Source organism: Rhinoderma darwinii, chromosome 3, assembly GCF_050947455.1.
Source record: "Rhinoderma darwinii isolate aRhiDar2 chromosome 3, aRhiDar2.hap1, whole genome shotgun sequence".
NCBI lineage: Eukaryota > Metazoa > Chordata > Amphibia > Anura > Rhinodermatidae > Rhinoderma > Rhinoderma darwinii.
The window spans coordinates 192,583,129-192,599,496 of record NC_134689.1 but is presented as its reverse complement, the minus strand read 5'-3'; the positions used below and the strand labels follow the sequence as shown (position 1 = coordinate 192,599,496).

At 41.8% G+C, this 16,368-nt stretch overlaps 1 protein-coding gene and 1 long non-coding RNA gene across 6 annotated transcripts in view; one reads left to right on the top strand and one right to left on the bottom strand.

The window, feature by feature from the left end:
* The window catches only part of LOC142749317 (uncharacterized), a 190,920-nt gene that overhangs the window by 92,386 nt on the left and 82,166 nt on the right, over positions 1 to 16,368 (top strand). The window lies entirely within an intron of this gene.
* The window catches only part of PLXNB2 (plexin B2), a 292,432-nt gene continuing 285,607 nt past the window's right edge, over positions 9,544 to 16,368 (bottom strand). For all 5 annotated transcript variants that reach the window (XM_075857182.1, XM_075857181.1, XM_075857183.1 and 2 more), the window contains 5 exons: positions 13,823 to 13,970; positions 13,011 to 13,075; positions 12,653 to 12,728; positions 12,003 to 12,077; positions 9,544 to 10,587 (listed from right to left, as the gene is read on the bottom strand). In XM_075857182.1, coding sequence (XP_075713297.1) covers positions 10,483 to 10,587; positions 12,003 to 12,077; positions 12,653 to 12,728; positions 13,011 to 13,075; positions 13,823 to 13,970 — 469 coding nt within the window. In that variant the 3' untranslated portion in view covers positions 9,544 to 10,482. The remainder of the gene's footprint in view (positions 10,588 to 12,002; positions 12,078 to 12,652; positions 12,729 to 13,010; positions 13,076 to 13,822; positions 13,971 to 16,368) is intronic.

Genomic DNA, 16,368 nt, shown 5'->3' with positions numbered 1-16,368 from the left:
TTGTGCTGTATTTCCCAAATAGAGCACATGAGTCTTGGGGAGCACAGTCTACACCACTGAACACCAGGACCTGGTTGTTCACTAGGCACTGAGTGGCATTTCAATTTATCAATTGTGCCACTAATTACAATTATTTATATAGCAACACAAGTGATGATCATTGATAAATGATTATCCAATTAATCCAATTATCATTATGATTTCTCAGAAACTATGTAAAGCATGACGATAATTGGAAAGTGTAAGAAGGCCTATAACATACCTCCCAACTGTCCTGGATCCAGCAGGGCAAACCAGGATTTCGGGCGGTGTCCTGCTGTCCCAGGCGGTTGGTGGTATGTACTAGTTTAAACTGTATCTGCTTCCTCAGAACGCAGATACAGTTGAATCCAATGGTGGAGCAGGGAGTGCTAGCTCCCTGCTCCACCATTCACTATGTAACGCCAGCCGTGAGCAGCCTGGCACAGACATGCAGTGACATCTTCATGCCTGTCTGCACCGAGCCGCACAGAGCACAGACCGGAGAAGCAGATGAATCTTCTGCAATCGACGTGGGAATGTGGTTAGATGTGTATTTATTTTATTATTTTTATTAGGCACTATAGGGGCATTATATTGGGTGTGGAATGCAGCTATCGGGGTATTATACTGGTTGTGGAGGGCATCTATGGGGCATTATACTGGTTGTGGAGGACAGCTATGGGGGCATTATACTGTGTGGGGCAGCTGTGGGGGCATTATACTGGGTGTTGAGGGCAGCTATGGGGGCATTGTACTAGGTGTGGAGGGCAGCTATGGGGGCATTATGGTGAGTGTTGAGGGTAGCTATGGGGGCATACTACTGTGTGGGGAGCAGCTATAGGGGCATTATATTGTGTGGGATCAGCTATAGGGTGTTATACTGTGGGGGCATTATACTGTATGGAGGCGACTATGGGGGCATTATACTGTGTGGGGGCACAATGGGATATTATACTGTGTGGGGGCAGCTATGGGGGCATTATACAGTGTGGGGGCAGCTATGGGGGCATTATACAGTGTAGGAGATTCTATAGGGGCATTATACTGTGTGGAGGATACTATGGGGCATTATGCTGTGTGTGAGGGGCAGCTATGGGAGCACTATACTGTGTTGGAGACACTAGGGGCATTATACTGTGTGGAGGCAGCTATGGGTGCAATGTAGTTTGTGGGGGCCACTTTGGGGGCTTTATACTTTGTGGGGGCTCTATGGGGGCATTACAAATTGGGGAGGCATTATGGGAGCATGATACTGTGTCGGCTGAACTGGGTGGGGATTGGGTGTGGTCTGAATCGCAGCTTAACGGGGGGAATTTGTCCCTCTTTACAATAGTTGAAAGTTGTGAGGAATGCTACAATGGGGGGGGGGGGGGGGGGGCGCATTCAGGTAAGTGCCTAGGGCAGTATGAGCTGTAAATACTGTCCCGGAGATCTGGAACGCCACCTGACCATATTCACTGCTATTAGGCAGCATTCCCCTTTAACCCCTTCCCGCACCTTGGCGTAACTGTACGTCCAGGTGAGCAGTAACTTCGCGCACCTGGGCGTGCAGTTACATCCGCGCTTTAACAGTTAACCGCCACGCGGCGCTACACCGCAGCGGCGGTTAACTGTGCAGGGTGTCAGCCCTGCTCTCCCCGTTGCCGATCAGCGGCCTGTCGCCGCTGAAATCGGCAATTAACCCCTTCGATGCGGTGGTCGATTGCGATCACCACATCGAAGAGGTTTACAGCGGATCTGCAGCCCCCCACATGTATTTGCGGTGGCTGGCGATCCTTATCATGGCAACCAGAGGCCAGACAATGACCTCCGGGTTGCCATGTACGGAAGCCTCGGAGGATCAGCCTCCGGCCGGTCCCCCGATGCTTCCTGTCAGTGTGACAGTTACGTCACAATGACAGTTAGAACACATTACACTATGTGTGTAGTGTAATGTGTTCCAGCAGCGATCAAAGCTGCAAGTCTAAGTGTCCCCTAGTGGGACAAGTAAAAAAAGATAATAAAAATGTTTTTAAAAAGTGTAAAAATAAAAGTTATAAGTGACAAACAAAGAATGCTTTTTTTCCTATAATAAGTGTTTTATTATAGGAAAAAAATTAACACGTTAAAAAAAGTACACATATTTGGTATCGCCGCATTCGTAACGACCCCAACTATAAAACTGTAATATTATTTTTCTTGCACGGTGAATACCGCGAAAAAAATAAACGAAAAACAGTGCCCGAATCACAATTTTTTGGTTACCAACCCTCCCAAAATATACAATAAAAAGTGATCAAAAAGTCACATGTACGCCAAAATGGTACCAATACAAACTACATCCCGTCCCGCAAAAAACAAGCCCTTACAGCGCTTTTTTGACTGAAAAATAAAAACGTTATGGCTCTCAGAATATGGTGACACAAAAATGTATTTATTTTATAAATAAGTGATTTTATTGCACAAACGCTGCAAAACATAAAAAAATTATATACATCTGGTATCGCTGTAATCGTATCGACACGCAGAATAAAGTATAATGGTCATTTATAGTCCAGAAGCCCCTCCCACAAGTTGATTTGATGGGCACTTCTTGCGTACCATACGGTCAAGCTGCTCCCACAACAGCTCTATGGGGTTGAGATCTGGTGACTGCGCTGGCCACTCCATTACAGATAGAATACCAGCGGCCTGCTTCTTCCCTAAATAGTTCTTGCATAATTTGGAGGTGTGATTTGGGTCATTGTCCTGTTGTAGGATGAAATTGGCTCCAAACAAGCGCTGTCCACAGGGAATGGCATGGCAAAATGGAGTGATAGACTTCCTTATTCAAAATCCCTTTTACCTTGTACAAATCTCCCACTTTACCAGCACCAAAGCAAACCCAGACCATCACATTACCTCCACCATGCTCTTCCAGCATCTTTTCAGTTGTTCTGCGTCTCTCAAATGTTCTTCTGTGTGATCCAAACACCTCAAACTTCGATTCGTCTGTCCATAACACTTTATTCCAATCTTCCTCTGTCCAATGTCTGTGCGCTTTTGCCCATATTAATCTTTTCCTTTTATTAGCCAGTCTCAGATATGGCTTTTTCTTTGCCACTCTGCCCTGAAGGCCAGCATCCCGGAGTCTCCTCTTCACTGTAGACGTTGACACAGGCGTTTTGCGGGTACTATTTAATGAAGCTGCCAGTTGAGGACCTGTGAGGCGTCTATTTCTCAAACTAGAGACTCTAATGTACTTGTCTTGTTGCTCAGTTGTGCAGCGGGGCCTCCCACTTCTCTTTCTACTCTGGTTAGAGCCTGTTTGTGCTGTCCTCTGAAGGGAGTAGTACACACCGTTGTAGGAAATCTTCAGTTTCTTGGCAATTTCTCGCATGGAATAGCCTTCATTTCTAAGAACAAGAATAGACTGTCGAGTTTCACATGAAAGCTCTCTTTTTCTAGCCATTTTGAGAGTTTAATCGAACCCACAAATGTAATGCTCCAGATTCTCAACTAGCTCAAAGGAAGGTCAGTTTTATGGCTCCTCTAAACAGCAAAACTGTTTACAGCGGTGCTAACATAATTGCACAAGGGTTTTCAAATCATCCATTAGCCTTCTAACACAGTTAGCAAACACAATGTACCATTAGAACACTGGAGTGATGGTTGCTGGAAATGGGCCTCTATACACCTATGTAGATATCGCATTAAAAACCAGACGTTAGAATAGTCAATTAGCACATTAACAATGTATAGAGTGTATTTCTGATTAATTTAATGTTAACTTCATTGAAAAAAACTGTGCTTTTCTTGCAAAAATAAGGAAATTTCTAAGTGACCCTAAACTTTTGAACGGTAGTGTACCTTCGTGGTTGCCGGTCCACCTACATACTACTTATCCGGATCTACCGCCTCCCTGTGAATGGTCTACTCATGTCAAGCCTAAATCTCCAAGGAGAGCGCTGATTGACCAGAACTCATCCAAGACCTGAGCTCTGGGGCTGTGGGCTTTGTCCTCTCCTTTACTGCCTGGGCGGTGTAGTTTTCATGCATTCCCGATATGGAAGACTTAGGCCTCATGTACACGAACGTGTTTTTGCGGCCGCAATTACCCCAAAAATCCACGGGAGAATTGCGGCCCCATTCGTAGTTTTTACGGTCCGTGCATGGCCCGGGAACGCACACCGCAGAAAGAACGGGCATGTCCTATTACGGACATCTTCTGCGGTCCGGGCTCATTGAAAACAATGACGGCGGCCATGTGCATGTCGTACGATTTGCAAGCGGCCCACGGCTGACAGTCCACAGCCGGCCGACCCGAAAATCACGGCCGTGCACACGACTACGGTCGTGTGCATGAGGCCTTATTATTAGACATTGGAGGGCTGTGTCTATAATGCTATGTATCCTTACTTGAGTTATGCTATAATGGTACCACCAGTATTTCTGCACGTTCCAGAAAGTGCAGCACCTCATATATATTTCAGATGTCTTTTATTCATCTCCTGTATACTTTTGTTCTGTTGACGATCTCTGGGCTGGGAATCCTTCCCTGCCGGGAGACTGGATTTACGGAAAGTACTTCCATGAAATCTTGTAAGATTCGTATGGGATCTATATTGTAATTTTTGCGCGGTTTCTTTTTTCAGTTTATTGTTTTGGTGACATCTCATGTGTACCCCAGCTCCACCCCACACTTATTGTACACGTATAACTATGGCTACTGTTAACATTGTCTCGCTGAATGAGAGAGGTCTCAACACCCCTCAGAAGCGAAACCAAATGTTCTCTATTGCCAGGAAGGCCAGGTCAGACATTATTTCTACAGGAGACCCACTTCCGCCACTCACACGTTCCCTCCCTATCGCATACTCCATTTTCCATGTGGTTTCATAGTATGCATTCTACTGCCTCGAGGGGTGCTAGTATTGCCATCGGCAGTTGTGTTCCCTTTACTCTCCAAGCCCAACAAATAGTGCTGCAGCCAGATTTGTATTTATTAAAGGGAAAATTGGCAACACATTAATTACACTGGCAAACATCTATGCACCTAATTGATGCCAAGACAGATGGTTAGTCAGTACTGTACATAAATTACAGACGTTCCAGGAGGGTATTGTAGTGGTGGGAGATTTCAATTGCGTTTAGACCCCACTCTCGATACTACTTCTGCACCTTTGGCTCTGTCCCATAGGGCGATCAGTATGGTGAAGAGGGCTCTGGCTGACCTCTTTATTTCTGGCACGTGGAGAGATGCTCATCAAGAGACAAGAGACTACACATATTATTCCCCTGTACACGGGACCTATCACAGACTAGAAAACGAAAAGATTCCACAGCACTGGACTGCAAGTGGGTGCACGCCTCAAATAGACCTGGTCCACGGTCCTGGATATCAAGCAGACAAAAAATGGACAGAGGCAGCACTTCCAAAAAGAGCAAGAGCTATTTATTCACCCATGCGACGTTTCAGTCCAACTGGACTTTTTTCAAGCATGCCTCTGTCCATTTTCTGTCTGCTATCACAGACTAGATCACCTTTATGTCTCAGATAGACACCTCAGTGAAGTTACTGCTTCTGAGATAGGCTCTATCCTGATATCAGACCATGCTCTAATTTCACTGACTCTTTTCATTTCATCCCTTCCAAGAAAAACATTGTCCTGGTCACTAAATGAGATGTTACTTGGTTCCCCGGAACATATCTCAAAGATTGAGGGCAAACTTCTGGAGTACTTTCGCTTCAATGACATTCCGGAGACCCCTTTACCAATCATTTCGGAAACTCATAAGGCTTGCATTAGAGGCGAATTTATTGCTTGGGGTTCTAGAGTCAAAAAAGCTAGAGATGCTCAGATGAGCTCCCTTCTGAACAAGATCTCCACCGTAGAAACACTCAGAAAACAATCTACTCTACAGAATTCTCAAACTGAACATCCGAAACGGAGAAATAATCTCAGGGACCTTTTGAGTGTCAATGCTGCAAAAGCCATACAACATTGTAAATTTAAATATTATGCCCATGGGGATAAGGGGTCCAAAATGATGTCGAGCCTCATAAAGAAACAAAAATCTTATTACCAAACTGAAAAAGGATACAGTAGAATTAGTCTTTTCCACAGAAGAAATCCGGTAGAATTCCATAGATTTTACTCTTCCCTTTACACCATAAAGCCCGACATTTCCTCTCCAGCCCCGGAGGAACGTTCTATTTCCATTGAATCCTTTCTGAAATTCATCTCTTTACCCAAATTTGCTTCCACGACTTTGCGAGACTGCAAATCACTCCTGACGGGTGGTCAAACAAATGCTTGAAGCATATATTACAGTTCTCCCTAAGGAGGGTAAATACCCTATGGCATGTGGGAGTTATAGGCCCATCTCCATGCTGAACACGGATGTAAAGTGGTGAGCGAAGCGTCTGGCACACCGTATAAATTTACTACTCCCTGAACTTTATTAACACAGAACAAACGGGATTTGTCCCAAATAGAGAGGGGAAATTTAACAACACCAGGGTGATAAATGCTATATCTTTTGCTAAACGACAAGGGATTCCACTGGTTCTCCTCAGCACCTATACAGAAAAAGCATTCGATCGGGTTGCGTGGGATTATATGGAAGCGGTCTTAACTCGATTTGGTTCCCCCCTCCTTTATCAAAGCCATTTTCACGCTTTATAAGGACCCATATGCCAAAATTAGAATAAACGGCACCCTTTCCCCACTCTTTGACATTCATAATGGAACGAGACAGGGTTGCCCGTTATCCCCCTCTTTCTTTGTATTAACTATAGAATCTTTAATCCAGAAATTCATACAATCCCCTGACTTTCATGGTCTCAAGATAGGTTGTGTCACACACTCCACCGCTGCCTTCGCTGATGATCTACATTTTTTTATATATCGAACACCCTTCAGGCTTTTCCAGAGATTCTCTCGATACTTGAGGACTTTGGCAAAGCTTCCAGTTTCAAGATTAATCTTGGTAAATCCGTGGCACTAAATATTACAGTGCTGGACTGTTGTGTGATCCAACAACTTAAATTGTCCACACCTTTTTCCTGGCACTCTACTGACATAACATACCTAGCTGTCTGCATCCCCTCAGACCCTGCCGGGTTGTTTGAGTAGAACTATAAACCGCTAATAAAGAAAATTAGTACGCATCTCTCAAGCCTAAAAATATCATGTGTCCTGGTTGGGCATGAAAAATATACTAAAATGCTATATAATGCCGCAAATTTTATATGTGATCCAAACAATCCCGATATGGCTTCCACAATCCTTTTTCACTCCGATTCATCGCTTATTTTCCAAATTTGTCTGGAATTCTGCTCATTCTAGAATATCCTATGCTCAATTACGACTTAGTAGACAACAAGGGGGATGCGGATTACCAGATGTTCAGGCCTATTATAGAGCCAACCATTTAACTAGGTGGTTGACCTTAGTACATAAGCAGCAGCCGCCGCCTCACGTCCACATTGAGCGACATCTTCTTGTAGATGTTATCTACCTTTGGTCTAATGTACCCCTTGACAGCAGTCAATTATAGCAGAACTCTAAAAGGCAAGGTTGATGTGTGGCAGAGCTTTTTTCTGAAAAATCAGGCAGACATGGGACCTTCCCCACTTATGCCACTCAGCATTCTTCCAGCCTTCCTAAAAGCTGCTGCCATTCCGACTCCCTTTCCTTGGTCACACCAATCTTATTTAACGATTTATCCTACCTTAAAAGACGTTTCAGATCCGCCAGGGTTATCATCTTTAATTCCACCTCTAGAGCTCACCACCATATCCTTCATACACGACCTTGCATGCAACACGGTGTGTAAAGAATTTAGTGCAAAATACACAACACCTCTATGGGACATCAATTGGCTAGAATTTTTTTTTGTTGTTTCCAATTGTTCCAAAAGGCCTTCTATCTAAAATATATCAACGCATCCTGCAACAAGCAGCTCAGACCAAACCTACTTACCTGCTGTCTTGGGAGAGGGAGCTCGGCACCATCTTTACCCCTTCTGTAGTTACTAATATTTTTACCAACTCACACGGTTGGTAAAACTCAAGAGAACTCATACAATGTCCCTCACGAGATGGTACAAAACCCCCCAGCTACTTGATAAATGGCGTCTCACTTCCGATCATTTATGCTGAAGATGTAGATCTGAGGTGGGTTCCATCTCACATACAGGGGCGGATTATAATGAGGGCAGGAAGGGGGCCCAGAGACTGGAAGGGGGCCCAGTTCACCTCGGTTCTCCCATACCGGCTGTTAAATTTATAGCCGGTTCAGAGAACCGGAGTGAAGCGGGACCTCTCACCCAATTGTATCCGTATCCTTAGGATGTGGATACAATTGCTTACTGTAGCGCTGGCGACACAGGGAACTATCCGTTCTCTTCCTCCAATTCAGCGCTTTACTAATGACATATTCGGTGTGATGATGTGCCGTACTATTGCGGAGCAGGTATGCAACGGGTTAAATTAATTTTCAGAACAAACCGCTGTGTGTACACATGAGAAATAACACTATATATGACTTGTATGTGTTTGTTTTTTTTATCAGTGTCCTCCTCAGCATGCTCCATCTCTAATAGTCAGTTGTCCCTGAACTCAACTCCAGAGCGGACGGGAGACTAGCTGCTATGATATCTCCCATACACAGCACACAGAAGAGGAAATCCTGCTCCCCTACCTCGAACGAACACGAACACGCGAATGCGCACGCAAGGATCTTCATTCAGAGCTCACTATAAACTATATACATTGCCTCCAGCTAAATCACTATTGAGATGAATGGGCCATTACTACTGCAGGCGTATAATGAATATGGATAGTCAAGGTGTGTATTCCTTTTGGCTGATGGGAAAACTCCTTTAACTGGATAAATCTTCAGAGACATTTATGACATATCCACAGGATCTGTCATAAATGTCAGATGCGGGTCCCCCCTTGGGACCCGCACCTATCTATAGAACGAGGCCCCTTAAACCCTGTTCTAGCTTTTTGTGCTCACGCTGTCTCCCAGCCACTTACTGATTACATGGTCGGGAGTTACGAAAACAGTGTAGATCAGCGAAACTCCCATAGTAATGAATGGTAGTTACGGAGACAACGTAGCATGCGAGCTACGCTGTTTCCGTAACTACTATTCAGTTCTATGGGAGTTATGGAAGCAGCGTAGCTCAGCGAGTTACGCTGTTTCCGTAACTCCCGACCATGTAACGAGTAAGTGGCTGGGAGGCAGCGTGAGCACAAAAAGCTAGAACGGGGTTTAGGGGGCCCCATTTTAGAGATAGGTGCGGGCCCCAGAGGTGGGACCCACATCTGACATTTATGACAGATCCTGTGGATAGGTCATAAACGTCCCTCATGGGAAAACCCCTTTAAACATAAAAAATATATATTTGATGGTTACCGAAGAAGGAACCTCTATGCTGTAAAGACTGAATGAACTAAGGTGCGTGCCTTTATGTAGTGATGAGCTTCTAAAGACGCTTCTGCCGCAGATTGAAACAACTGCATTCATACACAGCACTGTAACTAGTGTAAACGCTACATTAATATTAAAAAGAGATGTGATACTCTTTATTGGGTAATGAAATGTACAATCAGATGCTGGTTGTGGTCTAAACATCACATATAGCAGTTTACATTCCTAATGTAGAGATAAAATGAAAAGGTGCTTTTTGGATTAGCTACCAGATAAAGGTGTGAAATTCTGGCAACATTTTAATACATGATAAACATATTAAAACTTTACATAATCAGGTCAACTTGTACGTCATTGACAAACAATTAATTACATTTGGTCACAGTAAAAAAAAAAATCTGTGACATAAATAAATTTTCTATATTCTTTACAAAATCACGTATCTTCAGTTGTTCATTAACTGGTACATGTAAGGCACATTAGAATGTATATTTATATAAAATAATTTCAGAATATAAAAACAAAAAAACAACAAAAAACTAATTTAAGTTTGTGCTTCCTAGAGGCAGCATTCAGAACTCCATTAAAAGCTGGGTAGCAATACATTGCATTGCATGATCCCTCATGGCACTTTGTGGAGAATGGAAATATCATCACAGATTCACATTGCTTGTCCAGTTATTGAAACAGAAAACGTGGGGGAAGCATAGGATTAACTGTTCTAAATGTGTGGAAATGATTGCTTGGCATATGTATTGCTTTACGAAAAATTACACTGCAAATTTAGTATGTTTGCATAATGAACTTAAAAACGGCAACGCTGTTGTCAGCATTCTGAAATTATATCGATATAAAAAAAATAAAAAGTCCTTTCCCACATAAAACACAGGTTTGAGGCATAATTTACAGTAAAAACATCTGTTTTTCATACTGTGCAAGACAAATAGATCTAATAAAAAAAAAAAAAAAAAAAGGGATTTTTAAAAATATAACACTCTGTTCCTTAGGAAGAAAAAAAGTCTTCATATCCACGCTTCTTTCTCTACCGACCTTGCAATCAAAGGTCAGTGACTTTATTCTCTAATGCAGCTGCTATTTGCTGTAACCGGATTGCTAACTGCATGCGCTGTGCACTTGGATCCTCTTCTAGAGCATTTATTATCTACAACACACAAAGATCAGTGGGTTAGATGGATCCTATTAACCTTTCCTACCCAGCATTATACATTGTTTAGCATAAAATAGCTAAATTAGACATATAGTGTACGTATAATTAGGAAACGCAGAATTCTGAATACTAGATTAGTATAACCACACAAATCTAGATGGTCACCCAGTAGAACCATTTTCATGTTATTTCTTCATGAGAGAGGTTGTGGGTTATAGTGAGGTGTGAAGAATTATTACACAGATTTTGTACAAGGGTTAATGCACACCTTGCCTGGCACTCCCGTGGCAATGCTTCCCTAGTCCCCTGGCTAGTCTCTGTATACATGGCCTCTTGCAAGGACATTTCGTCACATGTGACTGCTGCAGCATTCACGTATCTACAACACTTCATTACTGGAGGCCGAGTGTACAAAGACTAGCTTGGGGACCATGGAGGTGTTGCTATAGGAGAGTTTTTATTTTCTAGACTTGCATCTTTTTCTTTGGATTGCCTGTGGATACGCTGAAAAATCCATAACACAAGGATTTGCTTGCGGAGTATGACTTCCCTTTAAAGTCAATGGGAAAAATCTTCAACAAATCCTTGCTCTTTCCACAGCAGAAACGGACATGCTGCGGATTTAACACTCTGCACTGCAGGTCAATTTCCATGTGGAAGCGTGTATGAGATTTTTTGAAATCCCATCCATTTTGCGGATACTGTATTCTGCTGCGAATTTTCCAGCCACAAATCCAGACTGAAAATCTGCAGCAATTCTGCTACGTGTAGACTAAAAAGTTAAATGACAATTAGATCTTGAAACTATTGAGACAGGAGTGTTAAAAAAAATCATTTTGGGAATCATTTGGTGACCCAGTAATGGCTGAACAGAATTTAAAAAAACTTATAAAAGGGAAAATAAACGATTCACAGATAATTTTTGCTTTTTTATGTAGATGTCATATTATAGAATGCAGGAATGTCTTTTTGGTATCTTCCATCCAAATCAATTGCGTTACACTGTTTGGCATTAAAAATAATCAGCCTTAGCTGCTGAAGATAAATGGATTTTCCAGCTACTCTTAGCGATTACCCAAAATGCTCTCTCCCGTAAAGAGAGAGACTCTAGTAGGACATGTAATAAAGAACGTACATTGGAAAGTGTAATTTGCATATTAGGATGAAGTTCGTAATGTCGCACATACTTAATCCATAAAAGACATAATAAAAAAAACTGTTTTTATTAAACTTTATATTTTGACAAGTTTTCGCACTGAACAAGGATAAATAAATCCAAGATTATATATATATATATATATATATATATATATATATATATATATATATATAATTACATACATACGAAAACTTTGATCTATGTAGCCCAACGTTTATAGTGTAAAGTTAACATGCAAGTCAGCTCTTACCTCGTCATAATATTTCTTTGTATACTGATAGAGCTGGTGTAGCGCTACCAGCGTGTTTAATGATTCTGTATGTGACTGTAGAGAACAAACCAAAATATAAATACAGAGGTGAAATACATTTACAAATAAATCTGGGGCTGCCAAACTCTTCAGCAATCATCATATTTCCAAAGAGGTCTGTTTCATTTTATAGCTCATACAATGTATTAGGTACACCTGTAGACTGTACCAAATAGTTAAAGCAGGTGAAACTATTTAAGCTTTAGTATAACAAAACTAAAACAATGCAAAGGACTTTAGTCTCTGGAACATTTAAGCTCTTGGGTGAATATGCTACATTATATGACCTGTGACATAGCACATTGACCTATTAAGTCATATTTAATATGTCGGCCCTTTTTCTCTGTACGAGTGCAGGAGCTGCTGCAAAAAGGGTAAATGGGCATGTTATACCACATTTCCGTTGCAGCAAAATGTGAAGGTGTCAGAAGCCTCCCCCACTGATTATAGCCGATACTGCAGCCAAATCTTTACATTAAAAAAAGAAGGGATTCTTTGCTGCTCAACCCCTTTAAGAAAGGCAAGCAGGAACAATTATTTTACAATACATCTGACACTACGGCTGTATTCAGTACAGTACCAACACATACCCTTGAAATTTCCGCTAAGTGTGTATTCATGTCTTGGTCACTAACTTGTACCATCTGACGAATTCCTTTGTAATAGCTGAAGATTTAAGAAAAAAAATAAATGAAAACATTGATGTGAATGATTAAAAACACATGCTTTATAAGACAGAAATTATGGCACACCTCCAGTCAAGAAAAACAAATATCTGACCTCTATAAAGATATATGAAGCAGTTTGGCTGTGGGACTAATGTTCTGGAACATTAGGCATTACCCAATTGCCTAAATAGTCAGTCTGCACCTAAGTGAAATCTTAACTTTTAGGTTTTCGGAGAGGTGTGCTTTAAATAACAAGAATGTATTAAATACAAGTACTTACTCTTCAACCATTTTCTTGTATGTTGAAATCTCCTTTGCATAGAGCAACTTGTTGCTTGGGGATTCCTGTAGACATCAAAATTTGAATATGAAAATCATGCTGACTGTAAGACCACACAGTTTTCTTCATAAAGCACATACCATATCAATCCTCATTGAAGCAAAGATTACATGAATTTGCCATGGTTACATTATATTTTGTTTTCCAGTTTTAGTCCCCCTGCACACGGCCGTAGCACGGACACGGACGGCCGCGGACTGTCATCTGCATTTGCGGATCGTGCTCCCATTATAGAGTATAGGAGAACGGTCTGCAAATTAAAAAAAATAGGACATGTCCTATTTTTTGCAGATCATGTCTACAGCCCGGACACCTTCCCATAAATATACAGGAAGGTGTCCGTGGGCCATAGAAATGAATGGATCTTTTGATCCGCCATTACGGTCATGTTCATGGGACCTTACAGTAAAATATCTGTTATATTCCTTGCAACCTACCACTCTTGAAAAAACATGTATATGTCAGATAATTGAGGGCTAAAGATCAACAAAGGTTATTTTCAGAACTTTTTTTTTTTTAACGATCACTGGTTCTACTTTTTTGTGATACAACTGCATCCTTATAGTTGTGTGTTTTAGGAGGGCACTCACTGTCAGCTCTGCACAAAAAAAAATGCTCAGACAAGCTGTTATCAATAGTGATTCTGCTTGCATACACACCATACAGGATGTATCTTTGTGGATTCTCGTGAACTAGAAAGATGAGTGAACTAAACACAGATATTAGACATCAGTAAATCTGGGTTAACTTACTCTGCTCAGTTTGTGCTCTGTCCTGCTGCAAGCATCCATAAAAGTCTGTGCAATAACTGACAAGGAAGCATCCACTACTTGATGTACATGAACATCGAAGATGAAGTGAGGGTTCTTTAGTATGTTAACCCAAAATCGTAGCGATAAACTGCAAGAATGAAATCCATAATTAGTTCAGCATTTGGTAAAATGGGCCTTATACATCAAAACTACCTCAGATAAAGAAGTGTCCATGTTGCCTATAGGAACCAGAGTCCATGTTTTGTTATTCACTGTAATGCCTAGATAATAAAAGACTAACTAAGCAAAAATGTGCAAGAATTAGGTCAAATTGTGCAAAAAAATAACATACATAATGTGCGTAAAATTTGTTTTGCGTTTTATAACTTTTTACACCTACCTTGACTGTTAACGAGTGACTGTACTTTCAGCAAATTTCTGATATGTCGAGAGACATATCAGAAGTTTGGATTGGTGGGGGGCTGGGTGCAGACACTTCTCAGGCTGAAGATGCGGACTCTTATCACATGAAAGCCCGCTCCTTCGGATGAAAAAGGGAAAATAAGGAAGTACTATCTTCTTATTGATATGGAAGCCAGAGATCACTTTTCAGAGAAAAGACAGGACAAGACGGAACACCACTATATCCTTATGGATAATTAGAAAAGTGGATTTGAAGGTCAGAGCAGCCAATTCTGAAGCCTGTCTGATGGACGTAACGGGCACAAGGTAAATAACTTTCCAGGTAAGGAGCCGCAGCAAAATTTGGTTCGAAAGGAGATACCTGAAAAGCCCCCAGGTCCAAGTTAAGATTACAAAGCTCAGTAGAACATCTGAAGGAGGAACAGCATGAGTCACCCCTTGCAGAAAAGTCTTTACCTGTGAATGAAAAGCCAGCATTCGCTAAAAAAGGACAAACAGAACAGAGACCTGACTCTTAAGAGAAGATAATCTAAGTCCCTGCTTAAGACCTGATTGCAGGAAGGACAGGATCCTTAATGTAGAACATAAAAGGAGATGAAAACTGCGTTGTTCACACTAGTGGAAATTAGCCTGTTGTTTGGATTACTGGTTCCAAAAGACTCCAGGCTCTCAAAATCTCGGCTTTAACAGCCACTACATTAATAGCATCTGAGGTAAAGTGGGGTGGAACAGCAGACCTTGGGAAAGGAGGTCAGGTCGTAGCGGAAGTTGCCAAGGTGCCTTTGCAAGTAGGTTGATCAGGTCAGCGTAGTAAATGTCGGCGTAAACTCCTCCTTACAGTAAAGATTTCCCTTCTATGTTTATATCGAAATCTTCTTACCTCTAGACATAGAGAATTCCCCCTTTTTATAGTTACAGTCCTTGATATAAATAGATCATGAGCGAAATCTCTGTATTGACCTTTGTTATATTTATACATATTTTTTTAGGTAACTCCTTTAGCCGTCTTTTTTCTAAACTATACTACCCTAATATGGTTGAATGTGCACAAGCTCTACTGTGTCTTTCTTGTGCACTGGGGCCAAAAACTATACACAAAATACTCCATGTTCAGTCTGACTAGTGATTTATTGAAGTCTTGTGTGGAATTGTGCATAGGGAACAGCCTCAAAGGTTGATACCATTTTGCCGAGCACCTGTATACAGAAGCGGATGAAACAGCGAGTGTTCCGGTGAATGATAGCCAACCGGGATCATATTTCCCAGAAACTGCATGTGCTTAACTTTAAGTAAAGAGGGCTTCTCTCTGTTGATAATCTAGCAAATTTTTTTCAATGCGTTCAGGGTGATGTTGAGGCCGTAAAAGGTTGTCCTCCTGGGAGGGTGCTTCACCAAGAGTTCATCCAGGTAAGGGATAACAGCAACTCCCCAGGAGCAGAGGAGCTACATCAAAATTTGCAAGGACCTAGGTAAAGAACAAAGGGAAGAGCAGTGAACTGGAAATGATGAGAATGAACAGCAGAACAGAGAAAACGCTGGTGGGCCCTTGCTATAGGAATGTGGTGGTCGGCATCGCAAATGTTGAGGAAAGGAATTTTCCTTGTTCCAGCGATGCAGCCATTGACCGCAGGGATTTTATGTGAAACCCCAGAACACCAACAAAGCATTTCAGTTTCTTTAGATCCAGGATGGGTCTGACGGATTTGTCTTTTTTGGGGACCGTGAAGGGATTTGCCAAGCAGGTTTAGGCTTGAACGATGGGAGTGTATGGAGACCGTGGGATGGCTAGATCTTCTTTAACTGCTGGGAGGAGAATGACCTGAAAAGTTCGGAAATGCCCAAAACCTTTGATAATGGAGAGAAGGCTGCGAATGTCGGTAATGGTCCTGAGGCAGAAGGGAACTCTTACCACCAGTAGCCTCAGAAATTATTTCATCCAGATGTTTTCCAAGGAGTCTTCCAACAAAAGGCAGTCCAACTAGAGTTTTTCTGGAAGCAGGGTATGCCGCCCAAGATGAACCAAATTGAGCGTTGGATAGCGATTGAATTAGCCGATGCTCTGGCAGGAATAGGGAGTTTGATCTATTGTCATGATTTATCAGATCAATATTAATAATTATACT